Here is a 13,590-nt window from a genome sequence, read left to right as displayed (position 1 = left end):
ACCAAATTGATTGGATGAGCTTGTTAAGCCTAGAACTTCATACAGCGGTGTGTCCAATCATGAGAAAAGGTATTTAAGGTGGTCAATTGCAAGTTGTGCTTCCCTTTGACTCATCTCTGAAGAGTGACAGCATGGGATCCTCAAAGCAACTCACAAAAGGTCTGAAAGCAAAGACTGTTCAGTATCATGGTTTAGGGGAAGGCTACAAAAAGCTATCTCAGAGGTTTATACTGTCAGTTTCAACTGTAAGGAATGTAATCAGGAAATGGAAGGCCACAGGGTGTTAAACCCAGGTCTGGCAGGCCAAGAAAAATACAGGAGCTGCATATGTGTAGGATTGTGAAAGAGAGACAACCCACAGATCACCTCTAAAGACCTGCATCTTGCTGCAAATGGTGTATCTGTACATTGTGCTACAAGTCAGCGCAATTTGCACAAAAAACATTTGTATGGCAGGGTGATGAGAAAAAAGCCCTTTCTGCTCTCACGCCACAAACAGAGGTCGCTTGTTGTATGCCAACGCTCATTTAGGCAAGCCAGATTCATTTTGGAACAAAGAGCTTTGGCCTGATGAGACAAAAATTCAGTTATTTGGTCATAAAAAAAAAAGTGCTTTACATGGTGGAAGAATAATACTGCATTCCAAGAAAAACACCTGCTACCTACTGTCAAATTTGGTGGAAATTTCATCATGCTGTGAAGCTGCTGTGTGGCTAGTTCAGGAACTGAGGCCCTTCTTAAAGTCAAGAGTAGAATGAATTCAACCCAATATCAACAAATTATTCCAGATAATGCTCAAGCATCAGTCACAAAGTTAAAGTTACATAGGGGTTGTATATTCCAACAAGACAATGACCCAAAACACAGTCTGAAATCTACAAAGGCATTCATGCAGAGGGAGAAGTACAACGTTCTGGAATGGCCATAACATTACCCTGACTTGAATATCATCGAAAATCTATGGGCTGATTTGAAGCAGGCTGTCCATGCTAGGCAGCCATCAAATTTAACTGAACTGGAGAGATTTAGTATGGACGAATGGTCAAAAATATCTCAATCCAGAATCTCATCAAAGGCTATAGGAGGCGTCTAGAGGCTGTTACTTTTCAAATGGAGGCTCAACTAAGTATTGATGTAATATCTCTGTTGCGGTGCCAAAATGTATGCACCTGTCTAATTTTGTTATGATGCATATTGTAAATTTTCTCTTAATCCAATAAACTTAATGTCACTGCTGAAATACTACTGTTTCCAAAAGGCATGTCACTGTACATTGCTGCAGTCATCTTTCCCTTTATCCTCACTGGTCTCCCAGTTCCTGCCGCTGAAAAACATCCCCACAGCATGATGCTGCCACCACCATACTTCACTGTAGGGATGGTAATTGCCTGGTGATGAGCGGTGCCTGGTTCCCTCAAAACGTGACGACTGGGATTCACATCTTTGTCTCATCAAAACAGAGAATTTTGTTTCTCATGGTCTGAGAGTCCTTCAGATGCCTTTTGGCAAACTCCAGGCAGGCTGCCATGTGCCTTTTACTAAGGAGTGGCTTCCGTCTGGCCACTCTACCATACAGGCCTGATTGGTGGATTGCTGCAGAGATGGTTGTCCTTCTGGAAGGTTCTCCTCTCTCCACAGATGACCTCTGGAGCTCTGACAGAGTGATCATTGGGTTCTTGGTCACCTCCCTGACTAATGCCCTTCTCCCCCGATCGCTCAGTTTAGATGGCCGGCCAGCTCTAGGAAGAGTCCTGGTGGTTTTGAACTTCTTCCACTTACTTATTTTTCTGTAACCTTCCCCAGATTTGTGCCTTGTGACAATCTTGTCTCGGGGGTCTACAGACAATTCCTTTGAATTCATGCTTGGTTTGTGCTCTGTCATACATATATACACATACATATATACACATATATACACATACATATATACATATACACATATATACATATACATATACACATATATACATACTAGCAGAATACCCGCGCTTCGCAGCGGAGAAGTAGTGTGTTAAAGAAGTTATGAAAAAGAAAAGCAAACATTTTAAAAATAACGTAAGATGATTGTTAATGTAATTGTTTTGTCATTGTCATGAGTGTTGCTGGCATATATATATATATATATACACACAGACACAGACACATATATAAACATATATATACATATATATTAGCTGCGATTGGCAGCGGAGAAGTAAAAAGAAAAGGAAACATTTTAATAATAACGTAACATGATTGACAATGTAATTGTTTTGTAATTGTCATGAGTGTTGCTGGCATATATATATATATATATATATATATATATATATATACACACATCTATACACATATATATATACAGTTATATATATACATATACACACATACATATATATACATATACATATATATACACATACTGTATATATACACACACACATATATACATACTGTATATACAACATATACATATCTACATATATACTGTATATACACATATATATACAAATCTACATATATATATCACATATATATATATTAGGTGGGACTCGATTAAAAAATTAATCCAATTAATTAGAGGCTGTGTAAGAATTAATCTTGATTAATCGTATGTAATCGACACTAAATTTGCCCCAAATCGCAAATTTTTTTTTTTTTATTTAAAACGGTTTTAGTGGGCTTACAGAATCAAATAATAGACATGGACATGAATATTGTAAACTGAAGCTGTTTTAATTTCTGAAAAAAGCTTTTAAACTGCATTTGAATTCAAAACAGAAAAAAAATATCATCCCTGGTTAAAATTGGGCAGACTTAAAAATAAAGTGGTAGTTTAAGTACTTTAAGTACATTTTCAGAATAGTATTGTCTTTAAATAATAATAACCAAAATTTCACCATAAAGTGCAGTTTTTCTTCTTAAAAAATAAGTCAGAAACATAAAAGGTAATTTGACCAGCTTACTCTTTAAACTCTGAGTAACATTAGCCAAAATTATTTTGTACATTAGGCTAAAACAGTGTGATCATTGAACATTTTGTAATTAGATGTATTTAGAATTACTAACGGTCACGGAAGTCCAATGATCCCCAGTAAGAGCCACAAAGTCCGCTTTCTGTAATGCATCTAATTTTGCTTGCTTTTCAGTGTGCACAAAACCATGCTTTTATCAAGGCTTCGGGTAGTCGAAATGATCAGTCGAGGAACGCGCTTTATTCCGACTCTAACATTTTTGTAGCTGTGATGTGTGCATCAGTGTAATGGATGTACCAGGAAATCATGCATTGACAAAAGTTCCCGCTTGCTTGGAATTGAAAGTGTGATTAAATGCGTTATTTTTAACGCGCTATGGAGTACATGCATCAAGCTTCTCAACTGTGCTTGTGCTAAGAAAGGGAAAATTTTAAAAATAACGTAACATGATTCTGCTTAACCTAATATTTTTCATACGTCCCAAACCAAGGAGATGGGAAGGTAAAATGAATCGGTAGCGCTGCACATAGTCAGTACATCCCTCTCGGGAATCGAACCTCAATGTCGGCGTTAGAGGCTTAAGACTCTACAATTGCGCCACCGCTTGTCTATGCTAAAGTATGTATTGTAGATCGGGCTATAGATATACATTTATATATATACCCGTATCGCAGTGGAGAAGTAGAAGTTATGAAAAAGAAAAGGGAACATTTTAAAAATAACGTAACATGATTGTCAATATACAGTAATTGTTTTGTGAGTGTTATTGAATGTTGCTGTCATCAAGGATTTGATTATCATTATTTCTTTCAATCAGGCTCGTATTTGTACGATGTGTTCAAGTTACATTCCGTGTTTGTCAATCGCTGTAAAGATAAGAGGTTTCATTCATCGATTAGTTCCTTACTGCATCAATAAACAGCTCGCCTTCCTTTTTATCTGTGATGTGACAAACTGCATGCACGGGTTTTTTTTACGCTGTCTTCCTTTAGCGGACATTGACTTTTCCACCGTGTGCTTTGTTTCCACAGTAGCTGCATTTATGAATATGCTTATCAGACGCTTCATATTTTTGCTGCCTTTTCAATTGTGTAATTCGGTTTTTGTTCAGCGCTCTTTGGAACTGTTGCTTTTATCTGTGCACTGCATCAGTTCACGTGAGCCACTCGGTGTACTTGCATCGAAGGTTCCCAGCTGTGCTGGTGCCATCTCGTGCTATGTCCATAGCTTTATTTAATGTTACCTTAGTCCTGGCACTTAAAACTTTCTCTGGCAGTTTCGCTGAGTTTGTGTCAAACACCACCCTGACCATCTCATCTTCCTCTCCATAAGCACAGTCCTTCACCCGTGAATATTTACCCGTGGCAGTTTGCTATTGGATTGCCGCTGACGGATGGCCTTATATGGGCAGGCACTAAATTACAAACGCCAGCGGCAGCCTGTCTATGAACTTAATTTAAAGTGTAGGTTTACATCGTGCTTTGTTTCCGAAGTAGCAGAACTCGCTTCTTATTGTTTCGCTGCCTTCTCAATTATATAATGCATGTTTTCTTGAGCGCTTTTTTGAGGTCTTCCTGGTTTTCTATGTACTGCGTGATTACGGGAGGCGTGATGATGTCACACTAAACTCCCCCACGGCGTTGAAGCTCATCTCCATTACAGTAAATGGAGAAAACTGCTTCCAGTTATGACCATTACGCGTAGAATTTCGATATAAAACCTGTCCAACTTTTGTAAGGAAGCTGTAAGGAATCAACCTGCCAAATTTCAGCCTTCCACCCACACGGGAAGTTGGAGAATTAGTGATGAGTCAGTGAGTCAGTGAGTGAGTGAGGGCTTTGCCTTTTATTAGTATAGATATACATATATACATATACATATATACATATATACATATACACATACATATACATATATACATACATACATATACATACATACATATACACACACATATATATACACACACACACACATATATATATTTATATATACACACACATACATATATATATATATATTTATATATACACACACACACACATATATATTTATATACACACACACACACATATATTTATATACACACACACATATATAAATATGCCTGCTGGTGGTGGTCGGAAGGATTGGTGGCGCCAGTGTTCGGCAGCCTCACTTCTGTCAGTGTGCCCCAGGGCAGCTGTGGCTACATAGTAGCTTATCATCACCAGCGTATGAATGTGTGTGTGAATGGGTGAATGACTGTTGTGTTGTAAAGCACCTAGGGGTTCTTGAACTCTAGTTAGGCTATATCAAATACAGGCCATTTACCATATATATATATATATATATATATATATATATATATATATAAATATATATATATGTATATGTATGTATATATATATATATATATATATATATATATATATATATATATATATAAATATATTTATATATATATATAAATATATAAATATATATATATATATATATATATATATATATATATATATATATATATATATATATATATATACATATATACATATATACATACATATACATATACCTGAGGAGTCATAGTCAACCAACTACAGAAAGAAGTAGTTATTTCTGAAACTCAAGTGGGGATAACTGAGCTATTAAAAGATATGGAATGTGGAAGTTAAACATAAGGGAAGGAAAAAACCTTACATTAAACTTGTCTGTGCACTGGCAAAGAAATATAATTAGCATTAAAATATTTTTAGCTTCTTCTCATATTAAAATTTCCAGCTTCAAGATGAAAACAGTTCTAAGTTTTGTGAAATATGTTGTTTAGAAAAATATTACTGTGAATTTTATACATTTCCAAAATAAATGTCATTTAATATCATTAAATGTATAATTTTTCACCACCTTAGCTTTCCAATGATAATATGACCAAGTAATAATATAAAACTTTTAAATTCCTTTTGATAATAACAAAATTGTCATTGATACATTAACATTTTTTAAGTGTACAGAAAACTGTTAACTGACACTGGAGCAAAAAAAAAAAAAAATACAATCATCTAAAATGGCATTCAGCAATTATTTAAATCAAGCCCTTTAGGGACTGCAATTTGTTAGTAATGCAGCCAGAGATGCCACACTTCAGAAACAAGTGGTTACAGCCAAATGAATAAGAAAAAGCTGGTATGATATAAACCAGGATGTCACAAGATTAATGTGTTCAAGATAGAACAGATTACCCTTCTTCCTTATGGTTTTATTTATACACCTGATAATTACCTAAACACCCTCAAAAAATACCATCTAAAAGCTCTGTAGACTGTAAAAATGCATCATAATTACGTATACTCACTCTGCGAGGCTTTCTTCAAAGCCACCATTATCAAACTTACATAAATACAACACGCATCCTGACATTCTGGTTCAATCATACCCCAAGACAGCACCAGAAAAAACGTTTTACAATTTTGAAAGTGAATGATATTGTGGGCCACTGAAATGAACAGAGTCATATTTATTCTGTATTGTATTTATTACCCATTTAGTCCGTGCCCTTACAACACTGCAATGTTAACTGTGTGTCACATTACATTACCCAGTCCAAATTAACGTGCATTTAAAAATAAATAAATAAAAAAAAACAATGAAGTACAATAAGAAATGTTAAGACAAGAAAAGGTGAAGTAAAACTGAACAAGTGCAGTAACTATTCAGCTCATAAAAGAATAAAGGTTGTTGTATTAACTAAGTACAAATAGTTGTGAAAAGGAACTTAGACAGAAATGCAGTGTACTCTGTAGTGTACTCAGATTTTCAAACAATCTTCCAACCTACCGACTAAACTTTGACGCACACATAAACTTGTGCTGGAGACCAAGTGTGCTAACCTGAAAGAAATATACATACCAGCCACTTTTTCTAGCAAAAAAATTAAAAAAAGCATTTTGGATTAAATGCTTTATAACACAAACATGTGCTGACATCATTAAAATAGAAAAATTAAGATGAGAATGTAAGGAGCGGTTCTAATAGCTGGATGTAAAATTATACACTATGGCTCTTCTGAAATATAGCATCTGTCTCTAAACTTCACAAAGCTAAGGCACAATAAAATAGTTATTTGCATTATCTCAAAAATATGTAGATTTTTAATTGTAATTGAAAAGCAACTATATAAAGATTGACTTTGTATTGTGATTTAGCTGTTAATGTGAATTGTAACTATTAAAAACATACAAATTCTGTTATTTACATTAAAAAAAGAGTTGACATGATGTGGAAAAAAACACAATGTGTTTAAATTTATGAAACTTATAAAAAGCTATTAAAGAATGTGGTTCTAACCTTAAAAGTATGCATGCTGATTTCTTAGTGTAGTAAAACACATCTGTACAAATAATTTTTCATAAACAGCCTTGATTCAATAACAAATCAGACAGTTAAAGATGTATGATTTCTTCACAAAACAATGATGGCAAGTTTGAAATAAAAAACTTATATAAGTCTCATTTTCCATTTGTTATTTTGTATCACCAGAAGCACCAAGCAGCTTCCAAATCATGACATGTACAGCTATGATTTTTCAGAAAATAGCACCAAGTAACAATTTAAGAATAAGATCCAATGGCTTTTGACAATGATACTTTATTTATACTAGGCTAAAATAATAAAAGCAAAATATTTAAATAAGAAGTGCTGTGAGAGTATAATATATTCTTACTAACTCAAGGTGCAGCATGCTAAGCACAATTCCCAAAATCTAAATGCATCGCATATATGGATGCTGTGGCCCCAAGAGACTTTTAATTCAGTGTCCTTATACCCCTACCAACAACACTACTTTAGGTTTGTATAATCAATATTTTTGTTCTTTGCCATTGATAAGTGACCTATTTAAGATGGCAAGCTATAAGTTACTGTTTCAAAATGCTTGATTTAATTAGCAAGTCTAGATTAAATTTGCACCTTAAAGTAACAAATTTCTACTGAAAAGACGATGTAGCACATATTATTCCATTATTAGAGCCTTACTGTTGTTAAGCATTGCTCACTGCATAAAATGTCATAATTACTTCTATCAAAAAGATATAGCATAAATGTTTTCTGACAGCATGAACATAGTTTAAAATGCACAATTTACTTTCACTGACAGCAGTGATTAGTGTTGTTTTTAAAAAAATAAAGATGGTTCTGCTTTGCTTTTTGCTAAGATATCCTTAAAGTGAATATTTACAAGTCACTGAGCACCACCAATTTAAAACAAAGTATATTTTAATAAAAAAAACTTCATGAAAATGTATGTCAGCATCTTCAAAAATATGTTGACATTCTTTTCCATATTAAATGACCTATTCCACAGCCATGTTAATAATGTCAGCACAAATTACATATATTTATCATAATAATCTGTCCAAGCAGTTACCAGTGATTTAATTCACTATCAAACAGACTTGAGAGAGTGCTGTACAACAGAGAGTTAAATATACATTATTTGTAAGGAAAAAGTATGACAGCTTAGACTTTAGCAACAAACAGGAGTAATACCTCAATCACAGATAACCACCTGTTAAACTATTCTTTTAGTAGTAAGAGCATGATCAAATTTGGCCATTTATTACCACTTTGATTTTGATCAAATTGACCTAATGTTTATCTGGGTATATATACAAAAATTAATTTTCAATTTGTCTTTCATTAATTCTATAAAACATTTTTTAAACAACCAGTAGCAATGGATGAAACAAATAAGGAGTATTTACATTGTCATGTTATTTAATGTTATGGCAGAAGTAGATTACAAAAGAAAACTGGGCATACCATTTTGAAAGGTTCTCACAGGAAAAATCCACTCTAACAGAATTGTATTTAGAAACACTGAACAACTATAAACTTAAGAAAAAATTAACCAATTATGACACAAGCTAAAAAGCACTTACCAGTAAGGACTGCTTTTGCTGAGGGATCAGCCAGATCCAAAGCAGACTTCCCATCTGTGTTGCGAATGTTCGGATCAGCTCCATGTTGCAGCAAAACTGTGCAAGGAAAACACAAGCAATACCTTATCTCAGTGATGCAAATGCTGCTCGCTGGTAAAACTCTCCTAGGCATGGTGTAGGCATAAAAACACATTGCACAGAAACACAAGATTTAAAGAAAAGGGGAGGGAGTGAGATGAGGCAAGCACTGCAGCAAAAAGCTCCTTGATACAGATGATGGAAGCAAAGAAAGGCAGAAGACAGAATTCTTTATGAGATTAAATTATCAGATAACTTTTCACTGTTCTTAGTTTCATTAATTTCCAAAGGTGAAAAAAATAGGAAAAAAATGTTATATCCTCTATTAGCAATCAGATGCTGCACACCTGCAGCTGAGCTAGGAGAGTGTGCCTGCTGCTACATGCTTTTCTTAGCTGCTTTGACTCCCTATTAAGAAACGGCACATGCAATCGGAGTGCTGCTTCAAAGCAAAAAATAAATAAATAAATAAAAATAGGGCCTGAAAGCTATAATATGGTATCACCTGTCACCCAAAACCACACCTCTCAAAACAGAATTCTAACCAGGTCTACAAAAACTTATAGTCTGCTACTATGCAGTATTGTCTTGACAAAAAAGTAGCCATTCTTCATTGTCAATGGTGCATTCAGGATAATCACATACTCGAAAACATAACTGCCAATAATCTGTATTTCCCATCTCTACTTCCACCCAACATATTTCCACATGTATAGCACTGAGTTCTCCTTTTCACTTCACCAGCTAACTATCAAGAATGTAGCAGTGAGATATCCTTAGCCACTTTTGACCACATTTCAATATTTTTAAGTGTGGGTGGCAAAAAAACACACACACAAACAAATTCTAATTATTTAAAATCAAATAGGCATTGCCAAAAATAATCTATATTTTAAGCTAAACAATATACGTGGCATGGTAATTCTGGGATCCTGGGAAAATCTGCAACAGAAAATAAAGAAAATGATGGGATAGAAAACACTACTTATTCTAAAAACCCCCAAAACATAAACATTAGTGTACAGAGATTAAACAAAGTATCTCAAAAATTTTAAATAAACAAATAAAGACAACCATACCACTAATCAAATGCAAAGGTTCATGTAGATAACATTTCAAAAATGTTGCTATGTCACAGCCAATTGTTATTGCAGCTTTTAATGTTACATTTTTTCAGATGCATTTACATAAAATGCATGAAGCACATACTGTCACCATCATGTCCGTTTATCTGTCTCTCAATCCCTATGAAACAACTCTGCTTTCTGTGTACTGATTGCGTTTAAATTTGTAATCTTCAATGAAGTTTGTAGGGAAAGGTCAATTTTTGTTGAATTTTAACAAATAGATCTCTCTGCACAATATTTAATGTCCCATTTAAAAGCACTGGAAAATATTCTGAAATCAAACTTACTGTATAATCAAGAAAGACTCTGTGTGAGCTCAATCAGTGGTTAATCTAATTTTTTAAGTTTACCTCGAGAGAGTTTATTTACAACTTGAGCATTTTGGATATTTTCCTCAATACAGGGTAATGAAACTCAACCATACTCATATGAATGGCAAGAAACAAGTTACCTTATCAGAAGCTTGCATGAAATCTTTTAATGCACCTAATTATTTCCACTGCTGCTTCAAGTGAAATCATGCAAGTTAAATGATTTTCATAAGTAAAAAAAAAATACATAAATAAAATATAAGCAAGGAAAAAGTCTATATGTTAAACACAAAAAAAGCTAGATTATCTAAAGATTATGATAATACAATGTTTTTCTGATAATCTAAATTATCAGTTAAGTATCAGAATGACCAGTGATCCACCGTGGTCATCAGAGCCAACAATCTCAGCTTCAGACTTCTATTTTGAAGTCTCCATTGCTCACTTTCAAAAATTTTATGTTTAAGAAATAGTAACTATAACTAGCCCTAAACCTCCCATAACTAACATTACCCAAAAAAAAAAAAAAAACTAACTTGAGCTGGAATCTGGGTCTATGAAAGCCATTTCAGCTACGATAAAAAAACAAAATAAGTTATTTAATAAATAACTAAATTATATTGTAAAATTCTCTTAAAAACATTTTCCTCTACCCTACGAAAGCATGTATAGGGCGGTCCAGATCTAATTATGCAATTTTCATTACATTATAACTTATTAAGTTTATTAGATAGAAAATCACCCGAAAAATCCCGGACCATCGAGAAGTATGCGAACTGACGACATGAAGAATCGTCTTTGCGCCGAACTGGAATCGTCCTCACATAAATCAAAGTCATCCAGATGATCTGGATCTGCATAATTACATCTGGACCACCTTGTAGTTTATATTGTATATAACTGCTACCATCCTTACATTTTCTAACTTGTTTAAATTAGTGATTGATTCAGTATCCATTTTTACATTGTTGGGAACTACACAAAGATTATACTTGCAAAATAAAATAAAGCACATTTATTTCAATAATGCATTTAGATGCTGTATATCACAGTTAGGCTTGAAGGAACCTTCGTATTTTTCTTTTGAAGACACATCCATAAATTTTCTTTGTCTAGGATTGTGCTAAACCGTTTAGGTGTTATGAACAAAGATATAGAAATGAATCGAACTGAGGAAAACAAAGCACACCAAGAGGAGGAGAAAAGCAATGTAAGCAGAGTAGCAGAAGTATCCCCTTAAAACAAGTCACTACTAACCTGTACAGTTCTGAGCCTAATTGTTGTTTAAAAACATATATTTGCAGGCTACATTCAGGGATGGTTTAATTAAATTACTGAAACTATTATAGCTTAAATGAATACATAGACCTTTATTTTCTATAACTAGTATTATTCATTTTGTATCAGTCAAGGCTTGAAATTCATTGTTGGAATTGGGGAAAAATACCCCCTTAAATTTAACATGTGGTGGTATGGGTGAAAACCCACAGTTGAAAAATCACTAATCACATTTATAATTCAGTTGTTTTTCACAGTCACAACTTATTCTATCTGATGTTTAAAGCTCTTAATATGTTGAGTATATAACATTATCGTCCAGTTTTGGAAATCGTCTGTTATTTCTGTTGTTTTAGCTTTTTAATTTTGTAGGTGGCACACTGATAATGCTACTGCCTCACAGTAAGGTGATCATGGGTTTGCATCACAGGTCCTCAATATTTGGTAGCATTTTGAATAGTGAGAAAAGCATTATATAAATGTAATGAACTATTATTATGATGATGACGACGATGTAGAGATTTCCAAGAAGAAAAGCAGAGAAGTATTTAAGTATTGTACAGGATATGTACGAGGGAAGTGCGACTGTGGTGAGGTATGCGGTAGGAGTGACGTATTCATTCAACATGGAGGTGGGATTACATCAGGGATTGGCTTTGAGCCCTTTCTTATTTGCAATGGTGATGGACAAGTTGACAGAAGAGATTAGACAGGAGTCCCTGTGGACTATGATGTTTGTGGATGGCATTGTGATGTGTACCAAGAGTAGGGAGCAGGTCGAGGAGATACTGAAGAGGTGGAGATATGCTCTACAGAGGAGAGGAATGAAGGTCAGTAGGAACAAAACGGAATACATGTGTGAGAAAGAGAGGAAGGTCAGTGGAATGGTGAGAATGCAGGGAGTAGAGTTGACAAAGGTGGATGAGTTTAAATACTTGGGATCAACAGTACAGAATAACAGTAATTGTGGAAGAGAGGTGAAAAAGAGTGCAGGCAGGTTGGAATGGGTGGAGAAGAGTGTCAGGAGTAATTTGTGACAGATGGGTATCAGATAGAGAAAAAGGGCAGGTCTACAACTCAGTAGTGAGGCCAACTATGTTATATGGGCTGGAGACAATGGGCAATAACCAGAAAGCAGGAGACAGAGCTGGAGGTGGCAGAGTTAAAGATGCTAAGATTTGCATTGGGTGTGATGAGGATGGACAGGATTAGAAATGAGTATATTAGAGTGTCAAATCAGTTTGGACGGTTGGGAGACAAATTCAGAGAGGCGAGATTGTGTTGGTTAGGACATGTGCAGAGTAGAGATTCTGGGTATATTGTGAGAAGGATGTTAAAGATAGAGCTGCCAGGCAAGAGGAAGGTCTAAGAGAGATTTATGGATGTGGTGAGAGAGAACATGCAGGTGATGGGTGTAAGAGCAAGATGTACAGGACAAGAAGATATGAAACAAGATGATCTGCTGTGGCAACCCCTAACAGCAGCAGTCAAAAGAAGAATATGTAGAAATTACCAATGATATTTAGCCAAAAATCCACTCTTACAAAAAAAAAAATGTAAAAAATATAAAATAAAATATGCTATTAAGTATTTTCGTGTTTTTCATCCATATCACACTGTTTTTCCTGTTACAATATAATTTCGAGCAGCATGAGGGCAGTTTAGCAGCCAGCTTAAGGCTGCAAGTATAAATTTCATTAATTTAAGAAATGTGAGGTATTTATTGAAAATAGTTAATATAGCTTAGGAGGCACCATAGTACAGACTAATTGACACTGCCATTTTACAGATGTGGCATACTCGGTTCAAACTCAGCACCTTATTGCCCCTGTATAATTTACATGATATAAATGTGATTTTTTTTTTCTCCTGGGTACTCCAGTTTTCCTCCAAAATCCTAAATCCTTGTAGGTTGGGTTAAATAGTT

At 34.6% G+C, this 13,590-nt stretch overlaps 1 protein-coding gene across 2 annotated transcripts in view; it reads right to left on the bottom strand.

Annotated features, from left to right (window-relative positions):
* The window catches only part of tnksa (tankyrase, TRF1-interacting ankyrin-related ADP-ribose polymerase a), a 171,755-nt gene that overhangs the window by 103,802 nt on the left and 54,363 nt on the right, over positions 1-13,590 (bottom strand). For both annotated transcript variants that reach the window (XM_039750375.1, XM_039750376.1), the window contains exon 3: positions 8,870-8,965. In XM_039750375.1, coding sequence (XP_039606309.1) covers positions 8,870-8,965 — 96 coding nt within the window. The remainder of the gene's footprint in view (positions 1-8,869; positions 8,966-13,590) is intronic.

This window comes from Polypterus senegalus, chromosome 4 (genome assembly GCF_016835505.1).
Source record: "Polypterus senegalus isolate Bchr_013 chromosome 4, ASM1683550v1, whole genome shotgun sequence".
In the NCBI taxonomy this organism is placed as follows: Eukaryota; Metazoa; Chordata; class Cladistia; order Polypteriformes; family Polypteridae; genus Polypterus; species Polypterus senegalus.
This window is presented reverse-complemented; position numbering and strand designations above follow the sequence as displayed.